Below are 14,787 nucleotides of genomic sequence, written 5' to 3' on the forward strand. Positions count from 1 at the left end.
TTCTATTATTGCTAGTGATTTAAAAAGCAGTGTTCTTCATCTCCACCACAAACACCTACACGTCTGACCATGATTTAGAACTTCCCTAGATTCTTTGGAATCAATCGAAATAAACACAATCTAGACTCTATCCAAAGATAAATACATATATTTATATATATGTTTGGTTTTTTTAAATATAAAAACTTCATTGTCATCAAAGTGTTGATTAAAGCAAACAGATGTTTTTTTTTTTTTCTTCTTTAAATCCAGTCTTTGAAATCAAGGTCAAGGGCTTAAAAAGACAAATATCTTATAAAAAACTAAACACAAACAGAGATTTGATGCATGTAAACTGGGGATAAAAAAAATAAACAACAAACAAAAAAAAAACAATTGACACAAAGAGGAGAGAGAGCTCCTTCAGCTGCAGGTGAAGGTGTCTCCCACTAGAGGGTGCTAACAGCCCTGTGACTCGTTCTCATCCATGCTCACGCTGCTCTTGCGGCTACTGTCCTTCGACGTGTCCGGGGACACGGACGAGAGCAGGGGGTCCACCCCCCTCACCGGCGATATGGTGTCTTCCATGAGGATGTCGTTGAGTTTGGAGCCCGGCTTGCCGCCGTGCACGCCGTACCCGTGGCTCTCCGGGTAGTTGGCGTGGCCGTCGCCGAGCTCCAGGGCGCCCGGTGGTTCAGGGGTGGTGCACGCCAGGTGGTGTTGTTGTTGTTGTTGTTGTTGTTGTTGTTGGTGGTGATGCTGCTGCTGCTGCTGCTGCTGCTGCTGCGGGTGGAACGCGTACAGGTCCTGATGGCAGTCCTCCAGCGCGGTCTCCTGCTTGATTCCCCGGGCTGCGAGCTCGGCGGAGCAGAGCGCCGAGGAGGTGATGGTCAGGCCGTGAGCGCGAGCCTGCATCTCTAACTCCTGAGATAGAAAGACACCAGTTAAGGTCCGAACAAGACATATACACTACCGTTCAAAGGTTTGGGGTCACCTATACACTTTTTTTTTTGGTGTTTTCCATTAAAAGTCACACTTTTATTCATCAGAAGAGTTGCAAAATGAAGAGAAAGTATAGTCAAGACATTGACAAGATTAGAAATAATGATTTTTCTTTCGTCAAAGAACCAGCAAAACTGTTTTCAGCTGTGCTAACATCATTGCACAAGGGTTTTCAAATCATCCAATAGTCTTCAAACGTGATTAGCAAACACAATGTACCATTAGAACACTGGAAATGAGCCTCTATACACCTATGTACATATTCCATTAAAAACCAGGCAATGTATAGAGTTTATTTATGATTCATTTATTGTTATATTCATGGAAAAAAAGTTATTTTCCTTAAAAAAACAAGGACATTTCTAAGTGACCCGGTAGCGTATAATGAATGACGTCGTTATTGTCTCTAGTGCTGAAATGACTAATCGATGACTAAATTACATGTCAAATATTTTGATTATTAATAATATATTTTGATAATATTTTTTCATCATTAAACAAAGTTTTCTGATTTTTTTTCTACTTCTTAAATGTGAATATTTTCTTTGTTTCTTTGCTTTTGTGGACAAAACAATAATTGATCATTTCCAGGTTTGAAAATCACTGATCAACATTTTTATGGACAAAATGATGACTTGATTAATGGAGAGAATAACTGATTATGAAAATAATCATTAATATTCTCACAGTTTGAAAACTTTTTTGTAGAGTACGTACAGGCGTTAACTCAGGGAAAAGTTCCACTGTCTGTGATAGCGATGGGACAATAACGATACGATATTATCACTTATCGGGGATTGAAAGCACTTACAGCGAGTTAATGGTGGTGAATCCCTGTTATCGTGCTCATCGTGAATGAAGAAAAACATCAATATAAATCCTCTCGAACTCACCAGCATACAGCAGTGACTTATTATTCTTCATTTGTTCATCATCTATGATCTTATTACATCATTTTTCACTGTCTATGTAAAATACCACGACAGAAGGCTGCACCACCTGATATGAAAACCACATTTTTTCTCCCCCAGTCACCGCAATAATCGCGTTGAAGCACAATTATTTTGGTCGGGATAATCGTGACGTAAACCTTTTAAATTGTCCCGTGCCTTGTGTGTAATAATTCGATTTTTACAGCTGACTTGTGATGCCATTTAGTTTTGCCCGGTTATCTTTTTAACCCCTTCATCTGACCAAATATCTCACTTTAATAAAGCACAATGAAAATTAATTCTATCACTTTAATAAAAGCAAAAAGTCATAACGGACTGAACTTTTTTTTACATTATTACATTAAAAAAAACAAACAGATTTTGACGACACGCTGCTCTAATTCATTAACTGCATAACAAACCAACAATGTGAGCCATCAATCAATGACCGCTGAGCTGATACAACACTAATCCCTGTAATGAATCGCTTACAGGATCACGGTCTGAGCCGACGTCCTGCTGAAATGCGCCGCTGTGTCAATTAGCGCCTCACGCTGCTCCCTTTTTCTCTGGAGGCTGACGAACCTCTTTATAAAGTGTAATCATTTTGGCCACATGTTCTTTTCTCTTCGTCCTTATCTCTCGTTCCATTTTAACTGGGATTTGTCACGGTCCGCCCCCCTGGACATCGTTACCATTGTTGTGTTTTTCCCTATTACGTTTTTTCGACTTCCTGTTGTGTTTGTACGCATTGTGAAGCTTGTGTTATTTCTCTCTCTCTTTCTGTTGTTGTTGTTGTTTTTATTCCTGTTTAAAGTCACTATCCTTGCATCTTTGGGTCTTTTTGCCACTTCAGCGATCGTCTGTCCCGCTCTGATGTGTTTTCACCTGCGTTCCATTATCCCCGCGTTCCCTCGTTGTCCTTTTAGTTTGGTCATTTGTTCGGCTCTGACTTTTATTTTCCTGTGCTCCAGCTTTGAATTTGGATTTTTGCTTTCCCACGTTCTGCTTTAACCCTTTAAACTCGTAAGCCTCAAAATGTCCACCTGGACTTTATGTTGTTGTTGTTGTTCTTTATTTTAACCATAAAAGACGCAGAACATTATCCTGTGGGGAAGTGCTTTTGCCAATTTTTCCAGAAAAACTTTCAATATCTGCCAGTTATTTACAATTTACTGCATGTTAAAGTAGTGTATTAATAATAGTGCTGGGCACTAGGTTAACAACGCGTGACGTCATGTTTACGTGCCGCGACACCGGAGTCCAGGCACCGTTTAGCTCCGTTAGCTGCATTAGCTCCTTTTAGCGCCTGTTAGCGCGCCTACAGGGGAACTGGAGCGGTCCGTTTATTAAACGAAAAAAGCAGTGCTTACAAATAACCAGCGTACCTGTGCACTGCGTATGTGTGCCTCTGTTTTTAAAAAGTTTAGCGTTACTTTAGAGACTAATTTTAACAACCGGGAGTCACGTAAACATGACGTCACGTGCATATTCTTCCAGTCAGATAACGCCCAGCACTAATGAATCATTTAAAACACTGTAGTTGTACGTGAACATCAGATTTTGCGTATCAAATTAGACATTTGAACGCGTATACGGGTATAAAACACATTTAAAAATAACATTTGTTTGAGTCTTGACAAAGACTCGCCTCATTCGCCGGCTTCCTGCAACGGCGTGAGTAAAGTTACCACAATAACAAAGCAAAGTGCGCTAGCGCAAACGCGTCGTCTGCGAAACGTTCGGTGTTAAAGGGTTAAGTAATGTGATAACTCAGAGTGGGAGTGAAGTATTGTTTTTCGGTGGCTCTGTGTGTGTCTGTCTGTCTGTGCTTCCGCACTAGCACTTGCCAATACGACCAACAGAGGCCGCCAGAGGCTTGTCGCGTGAACGGGGCGAAGTCTGCCATCTCCGATTGCCTTGTTCACCTACGCCAAGGAGGTATATGTTTTCGCCAGAGTTTGTTTGTTTGTTTGTTCGTTTGTCTGTCAGTTAGCGACATAACTCGAAAAGTCACGGACGGATTTGGATGAAATTTCCAGGCAAAGTCCGCAATGGGACCAGGAACAAGTGATTAAATTGTAGGCGTGATCCATAGACGCTATCACCGGTTACAACACACGATGTCTGACCCAGGCGCGCTGGCAGGGTGTATTTTGTAGGCACCGAGCCTCCTTGGGTCCTCACTGGCCGACACCATGACGGTCTCTACATTTAAAGACGCACGGTGAACTTCAGTCGTACCTGTATCCTCAACATCAGATGTCTGTTGGCGTGCTCCAGCTTCTTCTGGCGGTTCTCCAGCTCCTTTGCCCTCTGCTGCTCGCGCTGTAGCTTCCTGATATAATCCACTGACGCCTTCAGAATGGTACCTTTGTTCCAGCGCATGTCCCTGACAAGAAAAAAAAAGGAAAACACAGAGAGGGGCATTATTCTAACATCTTCATAAATGTCACCGTTTTATTGCCACGGCAGAAACGGTACAGGACGAGCTCATGCGCTACGAACGCGTCTATGTGGAACCGAGACGACCGACAACAAGGCGTCGTGTTAATGCGTCACTACGAGCACGAGCTGTAAAGAGAAATGTGCACCGCCAGCGTCGCACGAGCCAGAAGGAATCCACATGTCGGCCATGTTGCAGTGACCATGTGAGCTGTGTGGACGTATTTGCAGTCAAAGGAATGAAAAATGAGAAGAGACAGTTGTTTTGGAGGTTTAGATATTGGTATCGGAAATAAAAAAAAAAGTGGTATGGAGCCATTCCCTACTAGGATATGATTTGACCAAATATGGCTTTGGTGCAACTTAACTGCACGTAATGTGTCAGAACAGAAGACGTGGGTTTACATACAGCAAAAATGAGGCAGTATTTTGCATCTGCTGCTGATTTAAGTCAAGGTCAAACATTTCTGTCTAAATAGGACTGAAGAAACGGCTGCGTGGAGTGAAAATAAGCTGCAAGTCGTGTCAGATGACAGGGAAAGTTCCATATGTACCACACGTGCATGAACTTCAGATTATACTGGGATATAAAGTATGGGCCATGTCCCACAAACAATCAAATCACTAAGTTTGTTTTTCAAAATGCGGCCAAAAAAAAAAGGAGGTTTAACCAGAGGCCACATTAGAAATGTACACACACACACACACACACGCGCCGCAGCAGCAGCAGTCACTGAGGTCGTGAGCAGTCATAAGGATGACCCTTAGATCTCAGGAGGTTACGGATAATGCTCTGCAAAGGGGGAAAATTGATCTTTACTGGACTGAATGTGAAAAACTCTCCTCTCTGGAAACAAAGACTGGCCTGTCTCGCCGGCATCCTGCAACGGCGTGAGTAAAGTTACTGTAATAACAACACATTGACTTTGACGCAGAGTTATACCCTCTTTCCCCGGTGTCCTAATGAACATGTCTGTGACATGATGTGACGAAGCACCACAGCAGTTCAATCACTCTGCCAAAACAGCCCCGTTCAGAACGCTAGGTTTTTAAAAAAAGTTGGATTTTGTCTTTCGTTAAAAGCAGAGAACGGTTATAGCTTTTCATTCTAACAAAATATAATATAAAAAAATAAAGCAGCTTTGGAACTCGTGAAAACGCGGTTAATTACAAAAAAACATTTCCAGCGACAAACAGGAGCTAGCGGCAGTGATGCGATTCATAAAGTCATAAAGTGTGAATAGAAGCTGCTGCGTGTAAAAGCACTGGTGTTACTTTATTTATACAACGTATCTAAAAGAATCCTGCTTTCTGGACAATTATCAGCTCGACCTCAACGACGTCAACACAGTTGCATCTGCTTCTCTATCATCTGTCACCTCTTAAACTGCGTCACAAAACACGTCACGTCGTCATAAGCCCCGCCCCCATGCCTGTGCACACCTGTCACACTGTAACGCCGCATGCAAACACGTTCATAAGTAAAAAAAAAAGTGCTACATTATACAGAAAGTTGAAATCTTTACTTTCTTTCTGCTTTGTGACACTATAAAGTGGGTTAAGCTTCTTTTTTTGTCACCGTGCCTAATTATCTTAAGCAAAGAGTGATTATGAAAGGCAGTCACTGTAAGTGAGTATCAGTACGTACTGTAAAATATGCGTCATAGGGTTATAATCTCACCATAGAATGTTAATTAAGAGTAATGTGCATTTCCCTTGATTCACGTTTGAATACAAGATGTCCTCGGACAGTGATAATATGAATGCCTCAACCTCATATAATGATCATATTTTGTGGGGTCGGTGAATGTAACATAACTTATTTAAAAAGGAAAGCACTCGGAGAGCGCAGACCTCCGCCAAGGCAGTTCAGCCCCCCCACAAAATAGCGATAAAAATAGTGATAGCGTCTAAGGATCGCGCCCAAAATTTAATCACTCGTTCCTGGTCCAATTGCGGACATTTCATCCAAATCCGTACGTGACTTTTCAAGTTATGTCCCTAACAGACAAACAAACTCCGGCAAAAACATATACATGCACTCTTAGAAATAAGGGTTCTTCTACAAGGGCTGAGGTTCTACCTGGAACCATTTGCTGAAAAACCCTTTCCTGAAGAAAAGGGTTTTCAAGGGTTCTTGGTAACGCTAATGGTTCCAGTGAGAACCATTTTGATCCAGAGAACCCTTTATAAAAAGGTTTTAAAGGTTCTATGTGGAGCCAAAAAGGGTTCTCCTATGAGGACAAGCCGAAGAACCTTATATGGTTCTACTTGGCACTTTTGTTTCTAAGAGTGTATACCTTGGCAGAGGTCAATAAGAAATAAAGACAGTGGGTAACTTACGGATCGTTGGACTTTGGAATTAAAGTTCCCAATTCCTTGATCCGATCATTGATGTTAAACCGTCTTCTTCTCTCGACTGCACGGCAAAAAGACAAGTTCACGGTTAGATGATGAAACATGTTTGTGTGTTTCCATGGCAACCATAAAAAGCAATTAAAAAAGAGCAATTATTATTTTAGAAAACTCACTCAAATTGTGGTTGTCTTTCTTCTGCCTCTCCTTTGCCATTGCTCTTACCTCAGCTAGTGGGAAAAGACATTTTGATTAAGCAACGGACAGCGGAACAGCGAAAACCGTGCGAGTTCGCGCACAAAATAGTGTCAACGTTGTGTTGCGTTGAAGCAAAAATGAACCAGACGTACCCACAGGGAACCCGTCGGGCCTTTGATAGTCGTCAAATTTGCCACAGGATCCAGATTTATCCAGCATGTGCATGACAGCCGGGGACTGTGACACTGGGACATAAATCATGATGTTCTTTTAATAAAATTAAAAATGCAAATACACTGTAAAAAACAAAATAAACACACAGAAGGGTTGTAGCAATGACGCCGACTGTAGATAACGGGCTGCACAAAACTTTCCATGCTCTATTGAAGCCTTCATGTTACGATCACTGATCAAGAAGTACTTTTGTTTTTGATGACGGGATTCTTACCAGAATATTCCCTTTTGATGTTTGGCAGGTTAGCTGGGCAGGAGTTACTGATGGGTAGACATTGCTGGGACAAACCCTGATTACCATACATGTCCATGAGGTTAGGAGGCACAGGGATCTGAGGTGGGAGGGGGGGGGGTGGGGGAGAGGAACGACACAAAGCCAGGACGTCAACCACAGTGATCACACACACCCGCCCTTTTTCCTGTGTAAATGCTAATCGGCGTCACAGGACGAGCATGATGATGGGGACGAGTGGTGACCCACAACGGGGCCTTTTATCAAGCAAGAAATAATCAACACGTTTTATGATGCAAATACGTGCAATTTCACTTTTTTAAGGAACGGTAAGTAACGTTTATAAGAAGATCAATGTTGCGTTTATTTTATAAATGCCTCATACTTTAGCTTCGCTTTGCACAAATGCAGAAAAACAACTACTCGACACAATAACGCGCTTGATTCGTACCAAAAACTAAAACTTGTGGTTTTAATTAGGCTTATCTAATTTATGGCCAGCTGCAGTTATTTCAACAAGTTTCTGTTTTGTTTCGCTGAAGGGGGAAGTGTCCCATAAAAATGCTGTTTTTTTTAATCTTTGGTCACACAAACAACAAAATATAAATGTACTCCTTTTTACCCCTGAGGGAAAGTTTATGGAATCATTATTTGTGGTTTTGTGGCATGCATGAACAAATCTTATGAAATATATTAGGGGGACAACAATTATTAGATATACTGACTAATTCATCTGTCTTGAGTGTTCCTTTGCTCTATATGAGAGCAATAAGAAATCAATAAAAAACTGAATCATTTCCAGGTTCGGTAAACACTGATCAACATTTTTCAGACCAAAAAGCACTCGATTAAGAGGAAATAATCCTGAGCAGCAACCATCTGCTACATACTATTCTGTGATAACAGAACACTGGAGCTGAAGCAATCGATTCTACATCGATTACTAAATTAATCGTCCGCTATTTCGATAATCGATTAATCGGCTTGAAGCTTTTTTCATGATTAAAACAAGACTTCTTCTTAAATGTGAAGACTTTCTTCGTTTCTTTGCTCCACATAACAGAGAAATCATTCAAACTGAATGGTTTTGGTTAGTGGGCAAAACAAAGACATTCGAGGTTTCACGGACCCATCGAGAAAATAATCGACAGATTAATCGACGACGGAAATAATGGTTAGTTGCAGCGCTACACAGCACAGAGTCGTACCGTGTTAGCCATCTGAAGACCAGGGTCCATCAGATTGAGGATATCGTCGCTGTAACTGGACTCCAGGCTGATGATGTCATCGATGACATCATCCATCTGAAACAAACGGACAATCAAAACGCACAAGGTGAGATTACGACCGAAAAACGTCAGGAACCCCCCAAATCCTGGAGTGAACCGGTCACCTCTTTCTCGCAGTTGGAGTTCAGGGTCAGTAAGGCCATAGGGCTGTTGGGGGCGCTGTTGCCTGGCCCTGGCGGCATGCCCCCGTGGTCAGAGGTCTGGTTGTGACAGGGCAAGCTCAACACCTGAGAACCGAGCTTTCCCAGGTACTGCTTCACCTGCTGCTGCTGCGAGCGCTGGATGTGGTATTTGGTTGGGTTCTCCAGGTGAGTCTGCACCTGGAGGCGGGAGGAGGGAGGAGGAGGAGGAAGAGACAGGAAGAAGGCAAGAGGGTGTGTTATTAGAAACGCATCGATGGAGACGCATGGTTGGCCACGTCAATGAGATGCAAATAATGTCCACTATGTGTTTTCAGCACGTCTTTTGATACCCAGGCCAAGGAAGTAGGTCAAACTGGACTTTGTCCATCCAAATAAGTTTTGAACCTCCAATCATCCAGATGAAGGATGCACCCAAAAGGCTTGCAAAATTCCAGGAATTTTCAAAGATGGAAACTTTCCATGGGAATTAACAGGAATAAACTGAAATAAACAGGGAATTTTCAAAATTAAAAAGTTGGCTCTTCCTAGGGAACTTAAATATAGTTGGGGAAAGTTAATTTAACCATAATCTTGACTTGATATCTTCAAATACACTTCAGTATCCATGCCATTCCTCAATCACATCCACATAGCACACGGCTAGCTGCAAGGCTATTGGACCACACCCCCTACAGGCAAGCCCTGTGCGCACGTGTATGGATGATTTCTAGAAGACTCTGGACTACACTTTTGAGCCCAAAGCACAAGACTAAAGTGACATAAGTGTTGATGATATTATGGGGAAATATTAGATTAATTTCATGTTTAAATTGCAAATATCAAATACAAAAGTATTAATCTAGTACAGTGGTCCCCAAACTTTTTTGCGCCGTGGACCAGTTTCATGCAAGACATATCTTCAAGGACCAGCAAAATAAAATTATATGATTACATGATTACCCTATATTCCCAGTTAGTTCCCCTAAATTCACATTAAGTCCCATTATTCCCATGGAAAGCTTCCTATATGGAATAGGGCTGGACGATATATTGATATAAAAAATATATAGATATATATTTATGGTATATGGAATTAGACCATAATCGCATATATCGATATATAGTTCCTTACGGAGATTTAATTTCACGATTAATTGATATAAAAAATATATAGATATATATTTATGGTATATGGAATTAGACCATAATCGCATATATCGATATATAGTTCCTTACGGAGATTTAATTTCAAAAAAAGTTACTCCTGAGGATTTATTCATGAACCATTTATTCACATGATTTTCCAACTGTTCACCGAAATAGCCAGTTTCAATAAAACAACTTTTGGCTTATTTGGCTTTGACTGAACATTTCATTTCACAGCGCTCACTTTGCAGAAAAAAAATATCGGGATGTATATCCTTATATCGATATTCAGCCTAAATATATCGGGGATATGACTTTTTGTCCATATTGCTCAGCCCTAATATGGAGTATTTCCAAAATTCCCCAGCTAAACTTCCCATGGAAGTTTACTGTACATATTCCGTCCCTTTGCAAACCTAGCACCCACACATTCATATATACACATATACTGTATATCAGCAAAGCAGCACTGTGATCTATTTTCTTGCATTAAACTTTCTTAGTTTAACGCATTCATTAATGTCTGCAGCTTCCAGGTTTTTGGTTGCCACATAAGCACCAGCCCCGAAAGCTCATTCTGGCTTCTTTCCTCACATTTATTAAGCATTGTTAGACGCTGCATGTGTGAACGGCCGCTCAGGAATGTGTTGATGAATACACAGATGGGGCAAGCTTATTATAAAACGCATAAATTAATTGTGCATTTTTTGTCAAATCTGACAAACTACGTTGTACTTGTCAAGATTTTATTCGAGTTGTTTTGCATAAACAGTAAGCGCTCATAAATGCAGGCGCTTTTTTAATCCTTACAAGATTAAAAATAAAAATCTAAATATACCTCAAAGTCTTGCCTGCTCTTTTTTGTTTCTCCCCCAAAAGTACTGACTCAAAATATTAAATGAACCTGACACAGATTGAACGTGTGACGCACAACACTGTTATTCTGTCAAGTTGTGATCTCAAAAGAGTCTTGTTACATTTCCTTTTAGGCAAACGCTAACGAGAAGAGAATCCAGAGTTCGTTAAAAGTGAAAGAACGACTTAAAAAGTTACAATAAACAAGTGAAAAAGAAAAAGGGGGAAGAGAGTCGCTCAAACTCAAAGCTCTCAAACAACCGAAAAACCCTGCTTTGCTTTTCATGATTGCAAAAAAAAAAACCCCTCAGAGATGTTTCCTCTCTGCCACACAGACCCAAACTGAAAGAGGAGGAGGAATCAGGCACCTGCTTATATCAGGTAGGTTCATCAGCCTCAGCTGTGCTGCTCTCACTCAAAGCTGATCAGCCTCAGCTGTGGTCAACTGAACACAGGTGCAACCCAACAGAAAATGCCTTTGAATGCTTGTCATTTTTCGTTTTTTTCTAAAGCCATCGCAAAGTCTCACGAGCGAGAAAATAACACTCAAGAGTTCACACGGCAGAACAGAAAACCCGTGCACATTCTCCCCCGGTCGATTTCGCCGAGTTAAACAAACTCCAGACACGGTGAAACACATTTTTAACTGGAGCAGCACCTCTGAGTGTATTTTTAAACCTTCCTGTGTTTTGCCAGATTTCTCTTCTTCCTCCTTTTTTTGATGCATAAAAGACGCTCTGTGATTTGAAAACTATACGTGAATCAGCACTATTACTGACTTAGATGTGCAAATTTATAAAAAAAAAAGAACGATTATTAAACATACCTCATAATGGTGATATCCTTGAAGCATCTCAAACATCATTCGCCGTTTACTACGGTTTATAATAATGCCAAAAAAGGTTCTCACTTCCACTGTTATTCGACTGCCGTCTGAACTCTTAAGTGCTATAGCTGCTTCCCCGTCGGCCGCGTTTACAGACTAAGTTTTTGCGAGTACGAGGGCAAGACGCATGCAGCTGATCTTTTTAAAAAGGCAGGAAAAGTAATTAGTTATGCATGTCAAGGAATCACAGTCACAGTCAAGACAATGAGCCTTTTCAAAGCGTGTGTTGTTTTATGTAAAATCTGAATTTACTCCTTTATGCTGTATCACTTGACGTAAGGACATGCTTCTTACAATTAGCGCCTTTGTTCCGCACGGCCACCTCTTCCACTCAAACTTTGCTCGGGGCTGTTTCTTTAAAAAAAAAAAAAAAAAAAGAAATGCCTGAGGATTCTTACCATGTGTTCTGGCTCGACACATGCAGAACAAAGAATGAAGTCTGTCTCATTCTTGTTTGTCTGCAGCTCGCCTCCTCTCCTTGTGTCTTTAATTGACATTATTAATCAGAAACAACGGACATACTGCGCCGAAAAGCCCAATGAATAATTTGTTTTTAACTAGTGCGTCCGCTCTGGTAGCAAGAAGACCCGCGCTCTGTTCGAGAACCCGCTCGGAACTCGGGGCCTTGGAGTGCATGGAGTTAGCGTGTTCTCCGTGGGTGGGTATTCTACCGGGGTTCTCCTGTCCAGGGTGTTCCCCGCCATATCGTCCTATGTCACCCGAGCATAGCGCCCGCCGAAAACCCGCATGTGGAGGATAAAGCGGTAGAAGACGGATGATTGGATGATGTCTGTCAACCCAGTTGGTTACAAATGGGTTGACTTTGATGGTTATTGGTAACTGAGTTAACCAGAAAAAGTCAACCAAAAGCTTTGGTGGAGCACTGATAATGTGATATTTGAAACCTTTATTCAGGAAAGGGGTTTTAAAGGGTTCTCTGGATCAAAATGGTTCTTATTGGAACCATTAGTGTTACCAAGAACCCTTGAAAAACCCTTTTTTTTCCCCAGAAGCATATGGTTCCAGGTAGAACCTCAGCCCTTGTAGAAGGACCCTTTTGGGAACCCTTATTACTAAGAGTGTAGCACTTGTTTTATTCTTAAAAAAAAACTTTTAAATATTCACACGTCGGTTCAAACCATTGTCAAATGAGTTCACACAATGCTGACTATGTCTACCAGCTCCACACGACTCTCTGTGTTTCTCAGTATAGCGTAGTGTTTCGATCCTCGTGTCACCCGGACCCTGGAATTCCTACGCTGCACAAAGGACAGGTTGGAGACTGAAAACATGAAGATGCATCAACGTAAAGTTTCGGAAGTTAACTTTACTGCCAGTCATTCAGCAGTTACTGGAAATGCGATATACTTCTTGCCCGTGTTTATCCATGTGTTGCCGTTGTATACACGTGAACGCTCTGACCCTAACCCTAATTCTAACCCTAACCCTAACCCTAACTCTAACCCTAACTGCCATTAAAACAGTGTTTTTTTAATACAGACATACTAATTATGATACCCTTTTTGCAGAAGTGGGAATACTTGACGTGTTCTGTAAAATGTGAACAGGATTATGAATAATATTCTTTTAAAAATGGATTTAAACATACACTATATTGCCTGAGGAGATTTCCAGAATATCACTTTACCTGTAATGCAATCCCATACATGTTCATAACATGACATTTTCAGAGGATGTAATGATGCGATAACAATAATCCAAATACTGACCTTATTCTGAATAAGAAAATATTTCAAATATAATGTTTATGAGTTAATAATAGAATGTTACATTCATTTTCTCATTTAGAACTTAAGTCTTCATTAGGCCCACTACTTCCAATATGGTGTTATAATCTGATTTAAGCTCTGGTCTACGTGACGCAACAAAGATTGAAATACACTGAGTCAAGTTGTCAGAAAATGCAGTTTTCACGGCAGACTAATGTCTCAAAACAAAGCAGTTACCACATTTAAAGACGTAAACATTTCACACAAAGCCGACCCTGATTTACTTAGTGAAGGTTAATGTTGTTTGTTGTGTGTGTGTGTGTGTGTGTGTGTGTGTGGGGGGGGGGGGGTAATCACGTGACCCCATCTTATCCTGCAGGTATGACTGAGATCACCATAGGCTGTAAATCATCACTACAGGGTCGTAAAAAGCTGAAGCCAGTGAAGAGGAGCATATTCTGCAGCACAACAATGACTCATTAAGAACCATGAGCTGTGCTTTGTGTGAATGAATGAGTTCACTATAGGGTTGTTCACTAATGGAGTCACTTTTAGTGACATTTTTTTACGTTTATTAGTTTCTGTCAACGGCTTTAGTTACCGTTACCCCTGATCTTGAGGATCACTGAGCATGTTGTCCTTCAGATGCCATGACAGATTTACAGCCATGGCATGATCGACACTAAAAGAACAGCTATTACTCAAAGAGGACATGCTATGTTAATATGGATATATATATGTAGGTGTTTTGTGAATGTAAAAAGAGCTCTCTCTCGCTATCAATCGCTAATTTTTTTCTCCGAAAACGGCCGGTCAGCTTTCAGACTGTTGCTTCCATAAGGTAGTGACATCACAATGTCACAGTGGAAGTTTGAGATATCTAAATGGATGAGATTCTGACTATCTGAAACTTAATTCAAGATATCTAAAAGGGACAATGTAGATATCTTTAACTGAGGATAATTAAAAGATAGCTTGAACTTGAATTATGACCTGTCATAATGATGTTGATGTTGATACAGATGTTATATCTGAAACTAGAATTATGGATCCACACCTATGGCAAGCCGTTTTTCTTCTTCCTATCCACAATTGTCATTTAAGATATCGACAATAACATTCTTCCTATAGGACAAATTACATCCCTTTAGCCATTCATGTGTATTGGGCTTTCAATTTCAGATATCCACAATTAAATTCTGGATATCTAGAATGAACATTCTGGATATCTGCAATAGAATTCTTACTAGGAGAAACTCCCCTTTCAGATATCTTCACTCCAATTGTTACTAGTCATAATAACATTCACGGTAATTGTAATGAAACCGCAACTGAAGTGAGGTCATTTGTCCTAGGAAGAATGTCATTGTGGATAGGAAGAA

The 14,787-nt window shown here is 40.8% G+C and overlaps 1 protein-coding gene across 1 annotated transcript in view; it reads right to left on the bottom strand.

Moving 5' to 3' along the window:
- Window positions 1-328: 328 nt before the first annotated feature.
- The window catches only part of LOC310932338 (microphthalmia-associated transcription factor-like), a 38,344-nt gene continuing 23,885 nt past the window's right edge, over window positions 329-14,787 (bottom strand). Inside the window, exons 3-10 of the mRNA XM_083895642.1 lie at window positions 8,771-8,986; window positions 8,586-8,681; window positions 7,360-7,477; window positions 7,064-7,156; window positions 6,890-6,943; window positions 6,702-6,777; window positions 4,158-4,305; window positions 329-903 (exon numbers count right to left, since the gene is read on the bottom strand). Of these exons, the coding sequence (XP_083751768.1) occupies window positions 439-903; window positions 4,158-4,305; window positions 6,702-6,777; window positions 6,890-6,943; window positions 7,064-7,156; window positions 7,360-7,477; window positions 8,586-8,681; window positions 8,771-8,986 (1,266 nt within the window). The 3' untranslated portion in view covers window positions 329-438. The remainder of the gene's footprint in view (window positions 904-4,157; window positions 4,306-6,701; window positions 6,778-6,889; window positions 6,944-7,063; window positions 7,157-7,359; window positions 7,478-8,585; window positions 8,682-8,770; window positions 8,987-14,787) is intronic.

The sequence above is a fragment of the Microchirus variegatus genome (assembly GCF_963457635.1).
Source record: "Microchirus variegatus genome assembly, chromosome: 9".
NCBI lineage: Eukaryota > Metazoa > Chordata > Actinopteri > Pleuronectiformes > Soleidae > Microchirus > Microchirus variegatus.